Below are 26,474 nucleotides of genomic sequence, written 5' to 3' on the forward strand. Positions count from 1 at the left end.
CAGGTCACGTATGTGTGGTTGTGTGTGTTTTTACATATCTATGTTATGAAAAATAGGTAAAGAATACTGAGATGAAAGTTTAATCTATGACGTTGTATGTATCACTTTCTCTCTCTCTCCCTCTCCCCCTTTTACTCTTACTCTCTATATTTTTATGTTGAGCACGTGTGTAAGAACGGTGTTCCAGGTAGAAGGGAAGAAATATAATAGTTGCTAGAAACAACAGCCAAATCTCCCTTAAATCACACAAAGTAAACAGAATTTTAAAAATCTAATTACTGCACTGGAAAGTTCACATCGAGAAAATTCCATTGATATAAATATTTTTACGAAAAAGTGGAAAATGTGGATTTCTATAAACTTTTAAAAAGGCTTCACACAAACACACAACTTCAGCTTTATATATTAAGATATATATATATATATATATATATATATATATATGCCTTGAGCGAGACGGGATTGTTGCCAGTGCCCCTTGGACTGGCTCATGTGCGGGCGACACATGAAGTCTTTCGAGCAGGATCGTTGTCAGTGCCCCTGGATTGGCTCATGTGCGGGCGACACATGAAATCTTCCAAGCGGGATTGTTGCCGGTGCCCTTGGGCTGTCTCTTGTGCGGGTGACACATGAGGTTTTTCAAGCGAGATCGTTGCCAGTGCCCCTGGACTGGCTCTTGTGCTGGTGACACATGAAATTTCTTCGAGCGAGATCATTGCTGGTGCCGCTGAACTGGCTCTTGTGTGGGGTTCTGGGATTTTTCGAGCGGGATCGTTGCTGGTGCCCCTGGGCTGGCTCTTGTGCGGGTAACACATGAGGTTTCTCGAGCGAGATGAGCGTGGCCTTTGCCAGTACCGCCTGACTGGCCTTCGTGCGGGTGACACGTAAAAGCACCCACTACACTCTCTGAGTGGTTGGCGTTAGGAAGGGCATCCAGCTGTAGAAACACTGTCAAATCAGATTGGAGCCTGGTGTAGCCATCTGGTTTCACCAGTCCTCAGTCAAATCGTCCAACCCATGCTAGCATGGAAAGCGGACGTTAAACGACGATGACAATACGTACAGACATATATATATATATATATATATATTTATATACCGCCTGACTGGCCTTTGTAGGGTTTTCGAGCGAGATCGTTGCCAGTGCCCCTGGACTGGCTCTTGTGCGGTGGCACATAAAAGACACCATTTCGAGCGTGGCCATTCTCGTGCGGGTGACACGTAAAAGCACCCACTACACTCTCTGAGTGGTTGGTGTTAAGAAGGGCATCCAGCTGTAGAAACTCTGCCAAATTAGATTGGAGCCTGGTGTTGCCATCCGGTTTCACCAGTCCTCAGTCAAATCGTCTAACCCATGCTAGCATGGGAGGCGGACGTTAAACGATGATGATGATGATGATATATATATATATATATATATATATATATATATATATTGGTGTATACAAGCATATTTAACAAGTCTGTGTATACTCAATGCTGCTTTGTGTGCCTCTAAGACATATACGTGTGTGTGTGTGCGTAAATAAATTCATATATAAGCAAATTTATGCTGTTCCGCTGGCTGATTTTGAATGTGGGCTGAAATGTTAGAGCAATACTCCATTATATGTCTCACTTAAAGGTTTGTATTTGTTATGGAGGAAGAAGGGCCAGTTTTTGTGATGTTTTATATTATCACAAGAGATTATCAATGCTTTACAAACATTGTATTTGCAACAATCTTGACAGATGTAGTTGCATCATCATCATCATCATCATCATTTAACGTCCGCTTTCCATGCTAGCATGGGTTGGACGATTTGACTGAGGAATGGTGAAACCAGATGGCAACACCAGGCTCCAATCTGATTTGGCAGAGTTTCTACAGCTGGATGCCCTTCCTAACGCCAACCACTCAGAGAGTGTAGTGGGTGCTTTTACGTGTCACCCGCACGAAGGCCAGTCAGGCGGTACTGGCAACGGCCACGCTCAAAATGGTGCATTTTATGTGTTACCCGCACAAGAGCCAGTCCAGGAGCACTGGCAACGATCTCGCTCGAAAATCCCACGAAGGCCAGCCAGGCGGCACTGGCAACGGTCATGCTCAAAATGGTGCATTTCATGTGTTACCCGCACAAGAGCCAGTCCAGGAGCACTGGCAACGATCTCGCTCGAAAAATTTCATGTGTCACCCGCACAAGAGCCAGCCCAGGGGCACTGGCAACGATCTCGCTCGAAAATCCTACGACGGCCCCACACAAGAGCCAGTCCAAGGGCACTGGCAACGGCCACGCCCAGAATGGTGCATTTCATGTGTCACCCGCACATGAGCCAGTCCAGGGGCACTGGCAACGATCTCGCTCAAAAATCCTACGACGACCCTGCACAAGAGCCAGTCCAGGGGCACCGGCAACGATCTCGCTCGAAAAATTTCATGTGTCACCCGCACAAGAGCCAGTCCAGGGGCACTAGCAATGATCTCGATCGAAAATCCCACGAAGGCCAACTAGGTGGCACTGGCAACGGCAACGGCCATGCCCAAAATGGTACATTTCATGTGTCACCCGCACAAGAGCCAGTCCAGGGACACTGGCAATGATCCCGATCGAAAATCTCACGAAGGCCAGCCAGGTGGCACTGGCAACGGCCACGCCCAGAATGGTGCATTTCATGTGTCACCCGCACATGAGCCAGTCCAGGGGCACTGACAACGATCTCGCTCGAAAATCCTACAACGGCCCCGCACAAGAGCCAGCTCAGGGGCACTGGCAACGATCTTGCACGAAAAAATTTTCATGTGTCACCCGCACAAGAGCCAGTCCAGGGGCACTGGCAATGATCTCGCTCGAAAATCCTACGACAAGTTGCATGTTGGCCATATATATATATATATCCAATGAGCGTTTCACTTTTATATAGATTACCTCACACAAGTAAGCATACACATATATATAAAAGAAAGAAACAATAATAAACCTCAGAGAACTTAGGATGTTCTTTAATGAAATTGGTAGCTTCTTCAGGTGTTAAATTGATGACATGAATACCAGCAGGTAAGAGATCCATCTGTAGAAGAAGCAAACGAGCTTGTCGGACACAATATTCAGCATGGCGGAGGATATTATCCTAGAAAAAAAAAAAAGACCAGAAGAAACACTGAAGTTTGAGAAATTTGTTCAAAATTGAATTATTTCATTTTCTGTTTAGCTCTTAAAATGTAAAAAGCATTTTTAGGTGACTTTGAAGACAAACTCATTTGTTAAGAACATATGTTAAGTAACATCATATTTAAAACATGCTACCGGTTGATCTACGAATTTTAAAATTGTAATGTCTCCTAGTTATTTACACTTAATTAAAAATTAAAAATCAAAAAGTAAAATCACCTTCATATAGCTTTTTGCAGCATCAGAAAAATATTGGTGAATCTTTTGTAACAACAATACAACTTCTGAAGAGTTCACTGCAAAATAATTAGAAATATTTTATACAAATAATATTAGCAATTTCTTTTTTTAAGATTACAGAATTGTTATTGGGCAGTTAAAGTGTGGAGTTTAACTTTTGCAACTCTTCTTAATCTTCTGTCACAATTCAATTCACATCAAGGATGTTTTACAGGAATATTAAATCAATCATAGTACTTGACTGGTACTTTGTTTTATCAATCCCACGAGGACAAAAGGTGAAGTTCACCTCAATGGAATTTGAATTCAAACTGTAAAAGGTCATAACTAAATCCAGGCATTCTGCCTAACTAATAATTAAAATAATATAATAGCAATGAAATTATTGTGTACAGTGCTCAGGTGCACTACAACTCATCAAAGGTGCATGTCCAGTACATAGAATTATGTACAAAAGTCAGGAAAGTGAACAGTATATGAATCACGATATACATGTGTGCATGCATATAAAAGTGGGGGGAATATCAAATGTCGTGTTGGCAAATTTCAGGAAGGATGGAGGTTTTAAAGGATGCAATGTCTCAGCAACTAACAACTGATGCTTCAGCGACTATGAGTGTGAAAAAAATGTTTCTGAAAGTCATGGGGGCTGTGCTGTTTTCTGACTTAGTAGGTTTGCCCACGTGTATTAGATACATGGAGCTCAAAAAGGTATTCAAGGTGATTGCTGGTGTGATGGTTATTAATTTTGCAGGTGTTTACCAAGTCAGTTGCCAGACGTCGGAGCTTCAATGTATCTATGCCCAGAGAAGCAAGGTGTTCAGAGTATTACAGATACCTGAGGGTATTCACTTGGTTGTACGTCTCTGAACAGTTTCCAGGAGGATAATGTCCTGAGCAAGATAGGGGTTCCAGACTGGTGATGCAAATTCCAAGTGTGGCAGCACCATAGCCAGCTTTAACTAGATAGATAGAGAGTGGCTGACAAAGTGATGCCAAGACACCCTCAGCCTTCTTGACAATTTTAGAGATGTGCTTTGTCCAGATCAAATCACTACTGACAGTAATGTCTAGGTCACATTGACAAGAAGACTTCTTGATATTAGTGTTGTGGAGAGAGTATGTGGACGCTGGGACTTTCCTCCCAAAATGCACAGTGGTACACTTGTCCACAGCCTGTTTGAGTTACCAGTCCATGATCCCCTTTTGCATTGTGTCCAGGTTCGATTGCAGGAAAGATCTATAGTGTCCTTTTTATCTCAAGGTACAGCTTGATGTCATCTGCATATTTTAGCACTGTGGCATTCTTTAAGTTGGCATCTATGTCAATGTATGCAGCAAAAAGGGGACCAGGAACAGATCTCTGCTGTACACCAGACATCTCATAGGGTGAAGAATGCTGTTCTAGAACCGTGACTACCTCTTTATTGGCTGAGAATGAAGGACTCAAATCAGTTAAAAAGATCATCATTCACACCCATTTCAGCAAGTTTTGCCATAAGTTTTTTGTGTGGCACAGAATTAAAAGCTTTAGCAAAGTCAAGGTAAACAACATCTACCCACGAGATGCTATCAGTAACCCGCTTGATGTCTTCAAGAAACTTGATAAGTTGGTCACAACAGCTGGAGTTATGGATAAATCCAAATTGCGAGGGCTGGAAAAGGCTGTGAGAATTCCAGAAGTTCCAGAGTGTTTCTCAGACACAAAATTCCATCAATTTGGCAATGCAGCTAGTAAGATTGGCTGGATGATAGTTGACAGGTGATGTGCAGTCACCCTTTTTGAACAGAAGAATGACACTGGCAGTTTTCCACTGCTCCAGAGTAGCACCATTGTTAAGACAGAACTGAAAGAAAAGTGAAAGCTAGTGCAGAAGAAAGTACCTACCAGGTTTGAGAAGCAGATATGTAACACCATCAAGACCAGGAGAGGCATTATTACTCCTGTACTCAGAATTATTCAACCCTTTGACTTCACATATCTTACTTGATAAACAGGTACAACAGTAAAAATTCTCATTTAAAAGTAATTTTCATGTGTCTGATATTATACAACTAAATGTATAAAAAAGATGAGAAAGTAAGAAAAAAAATGACAAGAAGGATGTATTTCAAAAAGAATTTTGATCAACGAAATATCTTTCCTTGTAAGCATTATGTCTGCATGGATGAATAAACATTAAAGTAACACTAATGACAGCTATGATGATTAGGGTAAAAACCAGAGATATGGAGTCGAAGCAAAAAGCTTCAACTCCTCTAGTATTGGCACCTCCAAATCCGATTCCTCTTTATGTAATTAAGTGACTGTGGTCTACATATCTCATAAAGCATATGCATATCCGCTTGTACTTTGAGTCGGCCCCTAGGTTATAACTGGTTTCTATTAAAGAAGAAAGATATTGTGAGTCAGAGTCAGAGTTGATAAAACTATACTGACTCTGACTCCAACTCCAGCTACCCCTTAATTGTTTCTGACTGACTGCACAACCCTGGTAAAAACTGAGGGGTTTGTGACAAAGGCAGCAGTGATAGGTGTTGAACTGCTTGCGTAAATTAGGTGTGTCTGCTCATGTACAATAGTAACTATACAAATATATTGGTGCTACTATGTATACAGACGAAGATGCTTTCTAGCAAGATTCATATATTTTCATATTTTCAATCTTTTGAAATAGAATTGCTGAATATTATTTACCTAGTGGTTTCCTTTTTAATATATCCAAATTCTTTTGGGCCAACTCCTCAAGCATTTGACCAATCTCTCTAAACATTGTAAAATTTAGGGCCACCATGGTGTAACTGTCACTGTCATTGGGATGAAAACGTTTGAGGTAATCTAAAATTGCAGACCTCAGCTGATCTTCCTGGTAAATAAAAGAAGAAAAACAATAATTATTTCACATATGAAAATAAACAATTTCACTTTAAATTATATAGCAGCAATTAATGAATGATGCTGTGAACTGATTCTAATAAATATCACTTACAGACGTATACACCATTTATTTGAATAATATCAAATACTTAAATGTTTAGAAGAGATTTTATTTACACTTGAAGTCATGAATTGAAATTTTATTTACACCTGAACCCATGTGTCTGCCCACATATTAGGGCAAACTACAAACTATGGAAAGTAGAAAATAAAAGTCTTCTTACAGAACATGACAAATTATAATTATTACTTAAATATTTAGAATAGTTGAGCTTTCTAAAGTTTTAAACTAGATTTGATATTAGCAGGTTATAGCTTGCTGTAGGAGATCATCATCATCGTTTAACGTCCGCTTTCCATGCTAGCATGGGTTGGACGATTTGACTGAGGACTGGTGAAACCGGATGGCAACACCAGGCTCCAGTCTGATTTGGCAGAGTTTCTACAGCTGGATGCCCTTCCTAACGCCAACCACTCAGAGAGTGTAGTGGGTGTGATCAGAAATTTTTTTTTCTTGTTGATATACAACATCAAACATACAGAAACAGAATACTTTCAAAATAAAAAAAAAAAAAATTTCAAATTCAGATTACTAGTTTCTTAATAAACTCTTCAGAGAAAAATTAAAGCATATAATTATTGAATTCATACATTTTAAGTACATATTTAAAGTTTTGATTTAAATTATGAGGTTGAAAAAATATTGATATAGAAGCAGAATGACAGTGATATTAAAGGTGTTAGATAAATGACAACATAGTAATTAAATCAAGTTTTATGAGTGCGTTGTTTCCCTAAATAATCCTGCTTTCCTCAACTGATAATGTCTCATGCTAGGGAAGAAAACAATGTGAAACAGAATTTAAACACATTGACTTGTTAGTCATTTTACACAGTTCTTTTTTTATCATCTAGGTTTTATATAGCATTAATATTCATTAATTAATATCTATCAAATCAACAACATTAAATATGATAAAGACAACCATAATTTTTTTATACAAGCATTTTTTAAACATATAAACCTAATTTTTGTCTTTGATTTTCAACAAGGTTCATCATCATCATCATCGTTAAACGTCTGCTTTCCATGCTAGCATGGGTTGGACAATTTGACTGAGGATTGGTGGACCAGGTGGCTACACCAGGCTCCAATCTGATTTGACAGAGTTTCTACAGCTGGATGCCCTTCCTAACGCCAACCACTCAGAGAGTGTAGTGGGTGCTTTTACATGCCACCCGCACGAAGGCCAGTCAGGCAGTACTTGCAACGGCCACGCTCAAAAATGGTGTATTTTACGTGCCACCTGCACAGGAGCCAGTCCAGCGGCACTGGCAACGATCTCACTTGAATGTCTTTACACATGCCATCCGGCACAAGTGCCAGGAAGGCGACGCTGGGCACAGGTGCCATGACGATTTCGCTTTCGCTTGTCCCAATAGGTCTTCGCAAGCCGAGTTTTGTGTCCAATGAAGGAGACAACGTTGGCATGGGTGCCAGTCGTCGAATTTAATTTGATTTCGATTTCACTTGCCTCAACAGGTCTTCGCAAGCGGAGTTTAGTGTCCAATGAAGGAAAGGTATGCATAAGTGGGCTGGCTACACCCCTGGCAGAGGCCTTGGATTTAGGTCTCACTTGGCTTGCCGGGTCTTCTCACGCACAGCATATTTCCAAAGGTCTCGGTCAGAATTCATCGCTCCAGTGAGGCCCAATGTTCGAAGGTCGTGCCTCACCACCTCATTCCAGGTCTTCCTGGGCCTACCTCTTCCACAGGTTCCCTCCACTGCTAGGGTGTGGCACTTTTTCACACAGCTATCCTCATCCATTCTCGCCACATGACCACACCAACGCAATCGTCTCTTTTGCACACCACAACTGATGCTTCTTAGGTTCAACTTTTCTCTCAAGGTACTTACACTCTGTCTAGTATGCACACTGACATTACACATCCAAGTAAATTTATTAGAACCATATTTATAAAGTATTGTCTTTCCAATGAGCATTAATTACATTTGACAGATATTTGTCCTCATCTTGTTTGTTGTTAACACAACGTTTCGGCTGATATACCCTCCAGCCTTCATCAGGTGTCTTGGGGAAATTTCAAACCTGGGTTCTCATTCCTAAGATATTTTTCGAAAAATACTACCTTAGGAATGAGAACTCAGGTTTGAAATTTCCCCAAGACACCTGATGAAGGCTGGAGGGTATATCAGCCGAAACGTTGTGTTAACAACAAACAAGATGAGGACAAATATCTGTCAAATGTAAATAATGTACATAATTCCTCATCTCTTAAATATAGAACAGTGCTTTCCAATAAAGTTTGATAAACTAAATTTATGATGCAAATCTCAATACTATGGCTAAAAATTACACTGACAAATTGAATAATGAACTCTAGGAAATACACTGTATAATATTGAGAGTTATAAGAAGAAAGATAATAAAATGTTTAGAGCATTTACAAGATTAAGAACCTCTAAAACAAAAGAACAACCAAATTACCTTTTCCATTCCTTTCCTCATCAGCAGCTCAAACTGATGATGTTGCTTCAGAGCATCAAATATGTAGGTCATCTCATTGAAGCGGCCAACACCTGTTAAAAGGCTGATCTATAACAACAAAAAGAGATATATACAATCATTATTATTTCATATATATACAATGAATCAGACTGTTGGAAAGGAACAATTCCTAACAGTGAGCTACAAGTAATCTTAGATACTGAGAACCTCAAGTATCCAGGCTGTCACTAATAACATTGTTTTCTTGAGCTGCACTGAATTAAGTTTTATGCCTATTTCCTATATCTATCTGTTCAAATCTTTAGAGATAATTACTAATGCACTTGTAACTACAAGAATATATTTTACCTATACTTTCCATAGCCTCTGTAACTCAATGGCTAGGTCCTGGTACTTAGCTATTTTTTCTATACTTCTCATATTGACTTTCTCTGTAAAGTCAAATTCCTGCCACTTTCTATTCTTTTTGTCAGGCACAATGTTAAAATCCCACAACATCTTACATTTCTTATTTTCTAACACTTTTCTAGGTTTGTGTTCATACCACTTAACAGTATGGACAAATCCAAGCTTTCTACATAACTCTCAGAATGCTTGGCAAAATGCTTAGTGGCATTTCGTTTGTCTGCACATTCTGAGTTCAAATTCTGCCGAGGTCGTCTTTACCTTTCATCATTTCAAGGTTGGTAAAATAAGTACCAGTTGAACACTGGGGAAGGGTCGATGTAATTAGCTCATCCCTCCCTCAAAATCGCTGCCCTTGAGGCAAAATTTGAAACCATTATTACTATTATTATTATAGCATTTACTATTATTATTATTGAGTGAGAGTAGCACCTGCCATCAAAGTGACACTGGGGTACAAATATATGAAGCCCAATATACCCATCATGACTACCCGTCTTATAAATGCACATGCATCACAACCATATGTGCATGACATGGTGATTTCAAATCAAGATAAACAGTGCATGATCTTGCAGGTAGGGCCCAGTTAGAATTTTCTTCAAGTTGAGTAGCCCATCCTGCTCAAGAGATCCCTCAACAAGGGTTGTTTAAAGATGTCGAATGAAACACCCATGTTTCCAGAGGTGAATCTATGATGCTCACTAAGTACTTTTGTTCATGATCACAGATGCACATATCATCAGCCACCAAGGGACGCACTTAACTGGTTAAGGTCAAAACAACTGACAAGTAGATCTGGGATACTGAGCAGAACATTTGCTGTAGCCCATCTTTTACACTAAAATAAATCGTGTACATGATAACACTTCCAATCAGTTAAAATCAGAAACCAATGAGAGCCAGTGCCTAGCATTGCATCACAGTATTATTATTATCATTATTATTGAGAATGATGAAATTTATGTAAGATTCTACTGCATCACCAGATGTATCTCCTGTTCCTGAAATGTGTGACAAAGTAGAATTGCACAAGTATGCTACATCAGTTATATTTTTATTGTTATTTTATGGTTTCTATTGTGCAGAGAATGTGTAATATGAGTTGTGGTGACGGTGGTTGGGAGGTCATATATGCTGTGACTGCAATTAAGTGATTTAGTAATCAGATACGCACTCCATAATATTGACATTCCCTGTACAGATGCATAAGTGTGCCATACATCAAATGACGAAATGTTCGAAGAGTAATGTGAAATGAAGACTTTTGTTCAAGAACACAATGTGCTGCCTTGTCTGGGAATCAAACCCATGATCTAGAGGTCACATGTACAATGCTCTAACCACTAAGCCACATGCCTTCACACACACACACACACACACACACACACACAAATTTGTTGTGCAATATATAGATTCATAGGATCATGTGGCTATCATGGAAAGCTCCTTGAGTGGATCCGGCTAGCAGGGCACATGGTAATCCAATATGGAGGAGTACAGTGCAGAGTTCTATGCAGCTGAAATCCAAGAGATTTAATCAATGAAACTATTTCATGAGGAGTATATAAACCATAAAAAGTCAGGAGGTATAAGAGGTGAATCTATTTATTTAGCCACTTGTTATCTTTAGGATTATGGCCTTCATATCATTCATCATGTTTACATATTAAATGCTGTTAAACAGCCACAATCCAATAGCTAGGTGGTTAAATAAATATATTCACCTCTCATACCTCTTCACTTTTTATGGTTTGTGTGTGTGTGTGTGTGTGTGTGTGTGTATGTATGTATATATATATATATATATATATATACTCCCAGATATATTCATATACATATCTTTATATACACATATCTTCACAAACACATAAAGTCTCCTATACAGAGAGAGAGAGAGAGAGAGAGAGAGACAGACAGACAGACAGAGAAAGAGAGACAGATCTGTGGAAAGTATAAAAACAAACTCTAAAAGGTTTCTATGAAGTTGCAAAGGAAACAGCCACAGTCCAGTACAAAATAGGACCATTGTTCCAAGAGAATGGTTCATTGACCATGAGTCCCCAAAAGATAAGGGAAGTGCTCAATGAACAATTTTAAAATGTCTTTACCTTCTCATTGGGATACATGCAAATAAATAACCTAGCTGAGTTCTATGAGATTACACCTCTGCAGTGGAAGGTGGCAACCATCAACTCCATTGACATTGAGGAGGTAGATGTAACAGCAGCCATAGATGAAGTGGGTCTAAACTCAGCAACTGGTCTTGATGGTTTTCCAGCTTTTCTCTTGAAGTCATGTAAGCAAGTTTTAGCAAAACTACTTCAGATACTTCTCCAGAGTTTACTTCAAGTAATAAACTTCCTAAAAAGCTAAAAGGTGGTATCATAAGCCCTATCCAAAGCAGGGGGTAAAATATACAGACTCATATTTCTGATTTCAGGCATCAGCAAGTCATGGAATGAATCGCTATAAGGAAACTGATAACATTCCTAGAAGAAAATGACTTGCTGGACAATACCCAGCATGGATTTTGTTGGGGTGGTGAGGGTGCAAAAAGAAAACATTTGTTTCAATTCAACTTTAATGCTCAATTTGTGAAGAGTATTCAAGTGAATTTTATTAGAAATGATTTTAATTAAAGACACCAATGATCAAAAGTAGGACTAATATTAAATGAAATTGTTAAGGAACATGCTTTCCTCTACTAATTTTAATAGAACAATTTTTCTTTCATATATAATAAACTCTTTGTAAATAATTTCACACCATAAAATGTATTTTCAGTCTAATTCCATCTATCTTAGTTTATATTTCATGATGCACTCTTCCCTCTTGTAGTTTTGTTAAATTTTCAGAGTGGATAAATTCTAGCCTCCACAGATTCTTTTCTCTTATACTTACCTTTGTATAGTTCTTTTGAGAGGAAAAGTGTGGAAAAATAAATTGACTAGATAACAAGATTTTGATCAGAAATTTTGTTTTTGCATATTAAACCTAACATGCATCAGTTTAATGCACTTACCATCAAATTAAATTCTTCAGCCTGTGAAAGGCGCTGGTTTAAAACACGAGCAGCTCTTAGAACATTAGAAATTCCTTCCATATTACATGCTGATGTGTGGCAATGATGGGCCAGGATAAGCATATTAGTTTGTACAGTTAAAACTGTAAAAAGTAATTGAGAAGAAAAATTTAATTTTAACTTCCTTTATTAATGCATTTGTATGATCAAAATTACTTAACAAACCAATTTATAACCAATATACATTTTAGTTTATAGATCCTATCTTTTAGAGCAGCTATATGTTATGGCAATTAGATGCACAATAGCGAAAATACATACCAGTGATAAAGAAGATGGGATTTAGTACTAAATAAAAAATCAAAATCTAGACACAAACGTTGTGTTGTTTTCTTTAGAAGACATAAACTGCTTATTTTCCTAGTCGACTAAATTTAGGAAAAATAAAATGCAAGGGAATGATTGCCATTTCATAGCTGAGTAGTTAATATTAGTAAGAATATCCAGTTATATGTAGCTGATAAAATTGACAATGTTGCTCCCTGTGCTAACAACATATGTTCTAAGTTCAAGACTGTTATGTTTCCCTCGGGTGAACTCGCAGAGATAACAAAACGAGTTATACAGTTTAATTATTACATTTATTGTTCAATTACATACAAAGAACGCACTCACCCAATGTTCGTTATGAATAAACAAAAGTCATGTCCGCCATATATATATCAATGACATTTTACTACGACAGTCCCACAAGACAACAACAATGAAACAATGAACTCAGACGAACCACATGACACACGGAACGTCAGACGAATTACATATCTAACAGTCCATATAACACCTCCCCACTGAAATTGATGCTACACAAGAAGTATCAACAGCAAAGTCTCTCTTGGGTTTTACGGGTTCTCTTGGACCGTCTTGGGTTGTCTGGTCCATACTCTGGAACGGGTAACATGGTCTTGGGTCTGGTTTGTCTTTGTGTTAGTGGCACAGTTTCCGAGATCTCCATCGGGTGATCTGTTGCAAATTCAAATACAGTGTTTTCTGCATCACCAGGTTCATTGTCTTCCTCAGTTGTGTACCGCGGTCGCAGCTGTTCCCAGTGTCGTCTCCACATCGGGCCATGAGGTATGACCTTCACGTTAAAGCAGCGAGTACCCAATGACTTCTTAATGATTGCTGGTACCCATCGGGGATCTTTGTCTCGGCGAGGTCCATAGTATAGTGCATACACAGGATCTCCGGCCTTGTACTGCCTGGTAACTTTAGCGACATCAGCCGAGCTTGGAGTCACCTGAGACTTATGTGCTTCCTTAGACTGTTTGCCTTGAGCAATATGTGCTGGCGATGGCAGCAGAGAATCAATCCTTGTTCGTATCTGCCGGAGATTCAAAAGTTCACTCGGAGAGAATCCACAGGATGTCGGTGTTCTCCGGTACTGCATCAAGAATTCTTGAAGTGCTCGTGTTGGCGGAAGAGAAGACTTCCTCAGAGCTTGTTTGAAGGTCTGCACCAAACGTTCCGCTGCTCCGTTGGTAGCTGGGTGGTAAGGTGCCCCTGTCAGGTGTGTGATCCCACGTTCTTTGCACCAGCTCTGGAACTCCTCAGACGTAAAAGTTGGTGCATTATCGGTGACCAGTGTGTGAGGAAATCCGAAGTGCGCAAAGTCTTCCTCAAGCAGATTTAAAGTGGCTTTGGAGGACGTGGAGGAAGTAGGATGAATGCATGGGTACTTGGAATAAGCATCTGTGATCACCAGCCAATCTCTACCCATAAAATTTATTGCATGGTCCAGATGTAAGCGGCTCCACGGCTTTTCTGGTAACATCCATGGGTGAACTGGAGGCTTAGATGGCTGCCTTTGATGTTCGTTACATGAATCACATCGTCGACTGGCTATCTCTATAGCAGCATCGATACCAGGCCAATAAACAGCAATTCTTGCTAGTTGTTTCATGCGTTCCATGCCAAAATGTCCGAGATGCAGAAGATTGAGGATCTTTGGCTGCAAGCTATGTGGAATCACAACTCTAGATCCATGTATAAGGCATCCATGACAGATACTAAGTGAGTTTGATAACTTACGGAACTTGTTGACTTCGTCATTGATCTCCATGTTCTTTGGTGGCCAGCCTTCACGGACGTAGCGCATCACTGTAGATATCACTGGATCTTTCCCTGACTCTTGACGGAGGACGTTAGCATCCACAGGTTGGACTTGAATACTAAGAGCTTTGATGGCACACACCATGTCTATGTCTTCACCATTTTCCTTTCTGTCAAAGTCGTTGTCATCACCGAATGGCAAGCGACTGAGGGCATCAGCATTGCCATGATCTGCTGATTTCCGATATTCAATGGTGTAGTCAAACTGGTTCAGCCACAGGGCCCATCGTGCTAGTCTGTTAGCAGCGAGAAGTGGCGTCCCTTTCCTCGGACTGAATAGTGATGTCAGTGGCTTGTGATCAGTCACGAGTACGAATTTACGACCGTACAAATATTGGTAAAACTTCTGCAAGCCAAATATGATAGCTAGGGCTTCCTTTTGAATTTGACTGTAGTTACGCTGTGCAGAAGTGAGAGTCTTGGACATATTGGCTATTGGGCGCTTGCTTCCATCAGGATAGCGGTGAAACAGGACTGCTCCAATACCAACGTTTGATGCGTCACAAGCCAGTCCCAAAGTTTTGTTTGGATCGAAGTGTATCAGAACTTGACTTGATGAAAGTACATTTTTCAAGCGATCAAAAGCTGACTGTTCCTCATCTCCCCACTTCCAAATAGTTGACTTTTTCGTAAGGCAATAGAGTGGCTCTGCTATACTGGCTAGGTTTGGGATAAACTTTCCATAAAACTGAACTGAACCTAGGAAAGATTTCAAGCTTGATTCGTTCGTTGGAGATGGCATCTTTAAGACTGCTTCAACTTTGGATCCCTTAGTGATCCCTTCAGTCGACAAAATGTGTCCAAGGTTTTCTACACTGGGTAGTGCAAACTGGCACTTTTCACGACGACATCTGAGTCCATTGTCGCTTAGACGTGTGAGCAGACACTTTAGGTTCAACAATGAAACAATGAACTCAGACGAACCACATGACACACGGAACGTCAGACGAATTACATATCTAACAGTCCATATAACAAAGACATTGGCACAAGCAATTCAAGATAAATGAAATGGCTAACAGGTATAGTAAAGTGAAATTATGTTGCCACTGCTACTGAAGATGATGATGATTATAACTGAGGACTCAATGAAACTCAAGAGGACAATGATATTTTATGACAACTCAGTTCCATTAAGTTGATATTTGACCAAGTAAAAATAAATATATATAAACTGAATCATTCAGTAAGACCATCGAGGTATGGCAACATCACTGAAGGCTTCTGTGTTTATGTAATGTGAGAGGAACATGTCAGGTTGGCAAAACTCACCCCTCAACAACATATACAACCACAATTCAATTTGCATTCATAAAGCATACTATTTTAAAAGCTGGGAGACAGAAAATTATGATATTCCAGCCTTTTTCAAGAGAATTAACAATGAGAAAAAAGTTAAATGGTTAGATTTGGGAATTGAAATAACTTTTAAACCTTCACTGGGAACTTACTGCTTTTCTGTGATGAATAAGCTAAAAACATGTGTAAAATTGTGAAGGAAATAAAATTGAAAAAAAAAAAAATCAAGCATATGATATTGTTATTTTAACCTTTCCAGGAATGGAATGGAATGGAAGAAGAAATATTTACTGTCTTGACTTGTATCTGATGCTAATGAAGCTACTGCATCCAATAAGCGGTTGCCAAGTTGACTGGGATCTTGACATAGTTGAAGAATTTGGTAACTTTCTCCTCCAGCAATTGGGTTAAAGATAAGATCATTGCAGACAGATGATGGAGAATTTAGACCTGTTAGGAAATACACAATGTTAATTGATATGATTTCAAGAAATTTATCATGTGGAACAACAAACAATAACAAAAATAAAATCTCTGGCAAGATTTTTATGAATCAAAGTTTGTGCCATGAGTGGGTGGGCATTTGGGTGTGTGGACAGTGGTGGTGACAGCAGCTGTGATGCTGATAGTAGTATTATGATGATAATATCCATGAATAGAAACAAGTGAAATTGAGAAGTGAATTACACTGGTTTGTGGGATTCATGAAGAGGAGAAATTTAAAAGAATTTCTGAAGTCAAGGTCAAATGAAGATAATTAAAAAAAACAAAATTAGCTGAGGCTTAAGTAATACAAAGTGATTTCACTGAATGAAAGTGAAATGATTTTGAGAAATGTTATGTTTGGAATCATCCTAAGAAACTGAACTTCAATTTTAAAGAACAATTTCTAGATGGGATTATGAAATATCCCTTCTAGATATTGCTCAATATGTTCTTATACAGGAGGATGGAAAATAACTAGGCCTAAAGGGAATTGAGGCTATAAGTAATAAATATAGGTAATATATTAATATGAATGTGAGTGTAGTATGGATGGGGACTGATGTATATATGAGTGACTGTTACATTTTGCCAACTGAGGTATATATTGGTGATTGACTTTCTTTTCTATTGATTAGGAGGAAAGAGTACATTTATGGTCATTTTATTCTTCAAAGACTGTTATGAAGAAGAGAGAAAGAGTTACGTTCCAATCAGAGAAGTGACATGAATGTTTGCAATAAAGTGAACTCCATTAAATCCATCTAAGGACCAAGTTGCAGTTTGAAAGGGAACAATAGATTAAATCCACCTCCCAAGAACTCAGGACACAATTGTTCTACATTCCAACACTTCTGCACTTTCAACTCCTTGGACTTGTACTTTATTATATCAAAACCCCCAAAAAAAGATAAAAGGTAAAGCAAACTTTGCAGTATGGGTAATTTATGGCTAGTTTCTGAAGTGTATAATGCAAGAAGGTTTAATGATTCAAATAGCTGTGATGGAGATTGATATAGGAGTGTATCGGGGAGAGGGAGGAATGAGTTTTTAACCAATTCGAAGCATTTCTTATATACAAGAGTAGTTTGTAATATATTTAATAGTTTAAAAATAGCTTTTAATGTTGGTAAAAAATTATGTCAATAATAAATCGCTGGTTTGAATATTGTTAAGAACATTAAAGATTGGATAATTTTAATACTGGTGTGAAATAACAATTGGTAAAAAATATGTCGGAGATGTGCATTCATGTAAATAATAAGAAATCTGTTACTTCATGAGAGCTTCAATAATATCAGTTTACATGTGGCGAGCTGGCAGAATCGTTAGCATGCCAGGTGAAATGCTTAGCAGCATTTTATCTGTCTTTACATTCTGAGTTCAAATTCTGCTAAGGTCAACTTTGCCTTTCATCCTTTCAGGGTCAATAAATTAAGTATCAGTTGCGTACTGGAGTCGATCTAATCAACTGGCCCCCTCCCCAAAAATTTTGGGCCATGTGCCTAGAGTAGAAAAGAATATTAATTTACAGGTATAAAGCTAATATTTTCATTACCTGAATTAGTTTGTATTAATACATAATTAGCTGTAATAAGAAATGGTAATCTCTGAATAGTATATACATTCAATTAATGTGACAACTAATTAGGTGTGTTAAAGAATGTTAGAATAGAAACCTTCAGAACTGAGATGACTTCACTCAACCAATCTGTGAGTGTATATACTACTGTTATATGAACGTATATGTGTGAGTTAACATTTATTAAAAATGTATTAATATGCATAAAGACAACAGAAAATCAGTCTAAATTTTTTTCCTGATAATTGCATTTGTGCCCAATATTTCTTAGTTTAATACTAATGCTGATGTCCTGTCAAATATGCAGCTATATCAGGGTAGGGTTGAGTCAAATGACAATATTCATCATCATCACCATCCTTTAATGTCTATGTTTTATGTTGGCATGTGTTGGATAGTTTGATTGGATCTCATGTGTCCAAGGATTACATCAAGCTCCAATGCCTGGTATGGTTTTTACCTGTGAATAATGATGGTGCCCTGGTTGGAACATATAAGAGAGTAACATCATTAAGGTAATTTCACTATCCACCAGTATATCTAGGCATCTATCTTTCTATTTTCTATCCATTGGTATATCTATGTGACAGATGATATAGATATGTTTGAACATTAAAACTAAGCATGGGACAGTGTCATGTATTTAGCTTTAGTGTATTAATATATAGGTAATTAAAAAAAAAAGAAAGATGGAATTCCTTAGTGCCAAGAGAAAGAGAATGAATGGGAGAAAGAGAGTCTGCCGAAGGTCGACCCAACAGAGGGACCAGTTATCCTAATTGACAGTACCTTGGTAGATAAAGCGATCAAGAGTATGAAGACAGGGAAAGCCCCTGGCCCATCAAGAATCACTGCAGAGATGCTCAAAATATCTGGCAGTGTCGGCTATAGCTTAGTCACCCGTATAGTTAACCAGGTGATACACGAAGGAGTCACACCCAATGACTGGTGTAGCGGCACCATAGTAAACTGCTACAAAGGTAAAGGTGACGCTTTAGACACAAACAACTACAGAGGTATCAAGTTGCTGGATCAGGTAATGAAAGTCACGGAGAGGGTCATAGCCCAACTAATTAGGGAGAGAGTCAGTTTAGATGAGATGCAGTTTGGGTTTGTGCCAGGAAAAAGCACTACTGATGCTATATTTCTGGTGAGACAGCTGCAGGAGAAATACCTAGCCAAAGATAAATCTCTGTATCTGGCTTTCATTGACATGGAGAAAGCCTGTGAAAGGGTCCCCCGCTCCCTTATCTGGTGGTCAATGAGGAAACTAGGGATAGATGAATGATTAGTGAGAGCTGTGCGAGCCATGTACAGAGATGCTGCCAGTAAGGTGAGAGTTGGAAATGAGTACAGCAGTGAATTCCGAGTAGAGGTAGGGGTCCACCAAGGTTCAGTCCTCAGTCCTCTCCTATTTATCATAGTTCTCCAGGCAATAACACAGGAATTAAAGATGGGATGCTCCTGGGAGCTCCTCTATGCTGATGACCTTGCCTTAATTGCTGAGTCACTATCAGAACTAGAGGAGAAGTTTCAGGTGTGGAAGCAAGGACTAGAATCGAAGGGCCTTAGAGTCAACCTAGCTAAAACCAAAGTCCTAATAGGTAAGAAGGCAGACAAAACACAAACCCCTTCAGGTAGATGGCCCTGCTCAATCTGTAGAAAAGACGTAGGTAGAAAGTCTATAAGATGTACCCAGTGTAAGCTATGGACACATAAGAGGTGCAGCAGTATCAGAGGAAAGCTAACTACCAAGATAGTTTTTGTATGTGGCAGATGCTCAGGAGCAATAAACACTGAAAAGGTGCAGAAAACAATTTCTGCCACATTCCAGGGAGAAAAACTAGACGTAGTTGATAGCTTCCACTATCTAGGTGACCAAGTTAGCAGTGGGGGAGGGTGTGCTGAAAGTGTAGCTGCTAGAATAAGAATAGCCTGGGCAAAGTTTAGAGAGCTCTTACCTCTGTTGGTGACAAAGGGACTCTCGCTCAGAATAGAAGGCAGACTGTATGACACAAGTATACGAACTGCCATGCTACATGGCAGTAAAACATGGGCCGTGACTGCTGAGGACATGCGTAAGCTCGCAAGAAACGAAGCCAGTATGCTACGATGGATGTGTAATGTTAGTGTGCATATCCGACAGAGTGTAAGTATCTTGAGAGAAACGCTGAACATAAGAAGCATCAGTTGTGGTGTGCAAGAGAGACGATTGCACTGATATGGTCATGTGGCAAGAATGGATGAGGATAACTGTGTGAAAAAGTGCAACACCCTAGCAGTTGAGGGAACCCGTGGAAGAGGCAGGCCCAGGAAGACCTGGGATGAGGTGGTGAAGCACGACCTTTGAACTTTAGGCCTCACCGAGGCAATGACCATTGACCGGGATCTTTGGAAATATGCAGTATGTGAGAAGACCTGGCAAGTCAAGTGAGAGCATAATCTGTGGCCTCTGCCAGAAATGTAGCCAGCTCACTTATTCGTATTTTTACTTCATTGGACACTAAACTCCGCTTGCGAAGACATGTTGGGGCAAGTGAAACAGAAATCATAATTGAACCATATTCAATGACTAGCACCTGTGCCAGTGGAGCACTAACAGCACCGTCCAAGCGTGATCATTGCCAGAGCAACTGTCTGGTTTCCGTGCTAGTGGCATGTAAATAGCACCATTAGAGTGTGATCGTTACCAGCGTCGCCTTACTGGCACGTGTGCCAGTGGCATGTTAGAAAATCATTCGAGCAAAGTTGTTGCCAGTGCCATTGAACTAGCTCCTGTGCAGGTGGCACATAAAAAACATCATTTTGAGCGTGGCTGTTGCCAGTACCGTGTGACTGGCCCTTGTGCCAGTGGCACGTAAAAGCATCCACTACATTCTCGGAGTGGTTGGTGTTAGGAAGGGCATCCAGCTGTAGAAACTCTGCCAGATGAGATTGGAGCCTGGTGCAGCCATCCGGTTCACCAGTCCTCAGTCAAATCGTCCAACCCATGCCAGCATGGAAAGCGGACGTTAAATGATGATGATGATGATCTCTCAAGGCCAAGCAAAGCCTTGTGTGTGGATTTTGTTGATGAAAACAAAAAAGGCACCTGTGTGTGTGTGTGTGTGTGTGTGTGTGTGCGTGCGTGCGTGTGTGTGTGAATATCAGAGTATGAGTGTGTTAGTGTCTCTTTGCCTCAGTACTATGTGCCAAATAACAAATGTTAATGTTATGCAAGTAATATTTTTATTCCCAATCTTCCAATGAAAATGTCTGACCATGGAGAAATATTATCTCACTTGGAAAGCAGTGTGAGTTGGCTACAGAAAGGGCATCTAGCTGTTTTAATGTCCACCTCAGCAAGATCCCATGCTGGCATGGAAAAGTGGAACTTATGACAATGATAAATAATGATCTATATAATCACTCAAGTGCTCCATGCGTCAGTCTCTCAACAGCAATATTAAATCAAAATGGATAAATTAAATACGACACTTTTAACATATAAAATATCAGCTTGTTAGAATATTATGGTCTAAACTAATTGACAGAAACATGAATATGATTCCCAAGTCTCTGTTGTGGGCAGAATATGAATTGTCTCTTTGGGGATACATTACCAAGCATAATAACCAGAAGATTCACAGTGACATTTTAGCACATCTGCAATAACCTTAGTCAGAAACTTTTAGCAAGGCTGTGTTATTAGTTACATTAACATAATTTGAGTTCCAAAGCTAACAGAAAATACGAAATTCTATTAGCTTTGGGACAGGCTAATAGAAAACAATGATTCTATACTTATAAAAAAAATACTTACTTGGACTTCTCAATTCAGGGGCACACACTTTCAGAGATTTTATTATAGCATCAGACAGGAACCCAGCAAGCTTAAATAGAATGTAATTAAGATAGTTTGTGAAACATTTTTCATCAATCAAAACTGTTAATAGTTGTTAGACTGACAACTCCTCCTTTAAGGGAAGACAATCATCCCAAATCAGCTCAAGGGGAATGAACAGTTTGGAGTGTAAAACAATTGTTGTAGAAATAATATAAAGCTTTCTCTTCCTCCACATCTGAAAGTATTGTTTTTTCATTTAACACAAAATTAACAGTTGAAGGGAGACAATTCAGTCCTTTAACCATTATCAACAAAATCTTCTGAGGATCACAATCCTCCTGGCTGGGTAGCAGGATATGTGGAGTGGGGGAATTGTCAGCAGAGAAAAGGACAAATAATGTAAATGAGGCAGTGAGAGTGTGGAATAAAATAATTAAGATTTAGCAAGTCTTGGAAACCATAGCAGCAACGTTTATTTTTGATTACCACTGCCTGGATATTAGAAGATAAACAGAAGGACCACGTTTAGAAGCTCTTCTGCTGACTAGCTTCAAGATGAATGGTAGTGACCTCAGGACTTTTTATTTGCCACTGACAATTTTAATGGACATGCTGATCAACATTACAAGGGATTAAGACATCTGGAGTTTCATGAGACAGGACCGGAAAGACTGAAAGAAAGGGTGCAGACGTGACTATAGATTCAGGTATGGCTGTATAGCTGAGAAGTTTGCTTCCCAACCACAGGATTCCAGGTTCAATCCTACTGTATGGTACCTTATGCAAATGTTTCTTTAATCTATCCCCAGACTGACCAAACCCTTGTGTGTGTTTTGTTTTGTTTTGGCCCTTCTTTCATGGTAGCTGGCATTCCCCTTTACTATGTTACCTAGCCTTTTTATCATAGTTCACAAGTCAAAATTAAAAAGATAATTGTATTATTTCTGTTTTGGAATTTTCTAATTTTCTGAATTTTAACCGAAAAATTTATTTTTGTTTTCTAAGACAAAACAGTATGGATGATCCTGATGTATAAAAGCTAACAGTTCTTAGTTTCAACCAGAGTAAAATGTAAAGAGAAGGCGCAGAGGATTCACTTACCTGATTGTCTGAGACTGTGCTTGTTGCAAGAAATTCCTTAGCTAACTGAAAACGGGCATTGTTATTGACTTTCAGTAGCATTTCAAGAATTGTGAACTCATCTGATGTGATCACAAACTCGTATTTCTTTTCTAAAATCTATAAAAAAGAGATGACATTTGTATTAGACTCATTGACAGAAACTAATGGTGACATAGGAATTGGATGAGAGGGAGAGTAGAAAAAAAAAAGAAAAGAAAAGAAAATGAAGGGTCAGACAGACAGACATGTGTGCATATATGCATACAGGTTTCAATAAAGTTATTGGAGAAAAGGTTTTCATAGTCACATACTCTCCTTATTGTCAACCCATAACTGTTTTCCAGGGAAGAGATTTCTTTATTCTACAGTTCTTCAATATTGCAAGAGTGACTGTTCAGAATGTTCACAAGGAATGTTGGCATCACAGCTTAACTAAAGCAGGGACAAACATGGAAGACATTCATGCATTCATACACATTCTCTGTCACACACACACACAACTCTCTGAAGTTTTTAATCTATTAAATTCCCTCACATGGCATTTTTCAGCGTGAAGCTATAGTAGAAAATACCTGGTTAAGGTGCTGCATAGTGGAAGAGAACCTGATAAAACATTGCTGTGAAGTAAGCTTCTTATGAGATTGCCATGTTGATTACAAAGTCTACTCTGTGCAACAGAACTTGTTCTGGGCAAAGACAGGGCAAACAAGCTTTTGCAGAACGATACAGTCAAGGGAAGGATCAACGACTTGTCTCAAGACTTCAAAGGTTAAATTCTTGACCAAGTAAGAGATTCTTCTGTTTTTACCATCCAGTCTGATGAAAAAACTGATATTGATCAGTGTTCTCAGCTGATTTTGTGTCAGGCAACTGTGTAAGAGAGGAAATGATGCTCTGTCACACTATGGCTAGTTGTACAACAGCAGCTGCTAATTATCGTGATGTATCAAACTTCTTTCAGGAAAACCAACTTCCGTGCAATTCGCAGGTAGGGGTGGGCACTGATGGAACTCCAGCCATGCTTGGTCTGCAGTCTGGATTCATTACTAGGGTGAAAGAAAAAAAATCCATCTGTTGTAGGTAAAAAACTGCATACTTCATTGTAACCTCAGCATCCAGACCCTTACCTACTGAAATGAGAAATGTCCTGAACGTGGCTATCAAGGTTGTCAAGTTTGTTAAAGGTGAAGCCTTAAACAGTCGTCTTTTCAAACTGTTGTGTAAAGATATGGGTTCTGAACATGAAGCATTGCTTTTTCGCATGAATGTACGATGGCTATCAAAGGGGGAACATGCTTGGACAGCTTTATGAACTACGAGAAGAAGTAGCGATATTTCTAGATTTGCAGCAGGAGACAGATTTCCATAACAAGTTCCAGTCTGGAGGCTTCCAGCTATCTCTAGCTGACCTGGTGGACATCTTCAAAGCGTTGAATGCTTTTGAACTACAAGGGAAAAACATCAAAATTTTCATGCACTAATGACACCATTCGAACCTTCATGGCCAAATTCCACCTCTGGAAATGTCGAATTCAGCAGGGAAATACAACCAGTTATAGTTACTTGGATTCTACTCTCATTCATGGTAACCATGATTCTGAGTTAAAGAAACAAAAAAAATCACCCATCAAACTGACTTGAAAACAGAATTCATCAGATACTTCCCAGATAAAGACGAAAAGCGTTAAGCTTGGAAATTCATCAGAAACCCATTTCAGTGTGAAATGATGTTTTGGATGAAGTGCAGAGGAGATTTTTGAGCTGAAGTTCAATTCCCCAGCTAAGGAAGACTTCAGAGAAATGGATCTTGAAATGTTCTGGATCAAGTATCTTCCTGTTTACCCGCTGATCTCACATCAGGCTCTTTGGATCTTAGCTATGTTTGGATCCATGTGAAGTTGCATTTTCCACACTCGCTCCTGTCAAGACCAGCTACATAAACAGACTGAGTGTTGAAAGGGACTTATGTTGTGCACTCTTTGGCATTCAACGACACATTCAAGATCTTGTGGCTAAGAAGCAGTGTCAAGTATCTCGCTTTTTGTATGATGTGATAAGATATAAGACCATGCGTATTTTGTAAAATGTGACTAATGCATATTAAAAAAAAAAAACCGACCATCCCAAAATACAGCAGAGAAATACAGCCCCAGTTTTAGTTGCTTGGACGCTACTCTCATTCGCAGTAACCATGATTATGAGTTAAACAAAATAAATCAGCCATCAAACTGAATTGAAAACAGAATTTATCAGATACTTCCCAGGTATACTGAAACACAGACTAAAAACATATTTTAGATTTTATTTAAAATCTGGGAGGGATTTTTATTCATAGATGAAAGGGAGGGCGTGGAGAGAAGAATACATTCGGGGGGGGGGGGGGGTAAGAACCACTGGGTTAGAGCATCAGGCTCACAAGCTTGAGGTACTGACTTCAATTCCTGCACTTGAGCAAGACATTTTATTTCATGTAGCTGCAGTTCACTCACCAATAGAAATGAGTTGCAACATCACTTGCGCCAAGCTGTATCAGCCCCTTTGCCTTTCCCGTGGATAACATCAGTGGCATGGAGATGGGAGGCTGCTGATCTTCCATAAGCAACCTTACCCAAACTTGTTTCTCAGAGGGTAACTTTCTCAGTGCAAACCCATGATCATTCATGACCAAAAGGATCTATTTCTTACCTACACAGTAACCCAGATAGCCCTAACTTACAGAGTGGAATGATGCACTCTGTTTCTGACCACAATTTTGCTTTTTCTCCACATTGACTTTCAAGAGTGACACTATTATTTCAGGTTTAAAATTTTTCAGTAGCTTTAAACTTATGCCGTTAGCTTCAAATAATCATATTCTCAATATATTGTATGTACATCAATGAAAAATAGGCATGGCTGAAGGGTAACAAGTTTGCTTTACAATCATGTGGATCCTGGTTTACTTTCTTCATAGAACACCTTCAGCAAGTTTTCTTTCATAGCCTCAGGTAAAGCTAAGCATTATGAAATTAGGTAGATGGAAACTGTGCAGAAGCCCATCAAATGGCTTACATGTTCAGTGGTAGACTAAATAATTTACTCAGTATAACACAGCTGCTAAATACTTGTGGGCTTTTAGCAGAGGCCACTATTGCAAGCAATTACACTAGGTATCTTGGGCTTGCGAAGACTTATTGGGGCAAGCGAAAGTGAAACCGTCAATGGCACCTGTGCCCAGCATCGCCTTCCTGGCACCTGTGCCAGATGGCATGTGTAAAGACATTTGAGCGAGATCATTGCCAGTGCCGCCGAACTGGCTCCTGTGCAGGTGGCACATAAAATACACCATTTTGAGCATGGCTGTTGCCAGTACTGCCTGACTGGCCTTTGTGCCGGTGGCACGTAAAAGCACCCACTACACTCTCTGAGTGGTTGGCGTTAGGAAGGGCATCCAGCTGTAGAAACTCTGTCAAATCAGATTGGAGCCTGGTGCAGCCTTCTGGTTTCACCAGTCCTCAGTCAAATTGTCCAACCCATGCTAGCATGGAAAGCAGACGTTAAACGACGACGATGATGATGATGATCTTGTCTAAAAGTGTCAAGTTTGCCTTACTTTCTAATCTCAGAGGCTTTGCAAAATGGAGCTCATAATGCCGCTCTTCATCCAGTGACTAACAACTGAAAAACATTCAGTGAAATTAAATCGCAACAATATTTTTGTAGATC

The 26,474-nt window shown here is 39.3% G+C and overlaps 1 protein-coding gene across 2 annotated transcripts in view; it reads right to left on the reverse strand.

The window, feature by feature from the left end:
* The window catches only part of LOC106869329 (spatacsin), a 110,321-nt gene that overhangs the window by 12,693 nt on the left and 71,154 nt on the right, over positions 1-26,474 (reverse strand). For both annotated transcript variants that reach the window (XM_052974099.2, XM_014915038.2), the window contains exons 34-41: positions 22,749-22,886; positions 21,624-21,693; positions 16,048-16,206; positions 12,289-12,431; positions 8,838-8,945; positions 6,088-6,256; positions 3,369-3,445; positions 2,959-3,108 (exon numbers count right to left, since the gene is read on the reverse strand). In XM_052974099.2, the coding sequence (XP_052830059.2) occupies positions 2,959-3,108; positions 3,369-3,445; positions 6,088-6,256; positions 8,838-8,945; positions 12,289-12,431; positions 16,048-16,206; positions 21,624-21,693; positions 22,749-22,886 (1,014 nt within the window). The remainder of the gene's footprint in view (positions 1-2,958; positions 3,109-3,368; positions 3,446-6,087; positions 6,257-8,837; positions 8,946-12,288; positions 12,432-16,047; positions 16,207-21,623; positions 21,694-22,748; positions 22,887-26,474) is intronic.

Source organism: Octopus bimaculoides, chromosome 16 (assembly GCF_046866305.1).
Source record: "Octopus bimaculoides isolate indiv1 chromosome 16, ASM4686630v1, whole genome shotgun sequence".
Classification (NCBI taxonomy): Eukaryota; Metazoa; Mollusca; class Cephalopoda; order Octopoda; family Octopodidae; genus Octopus; species Octopus bimaculoides.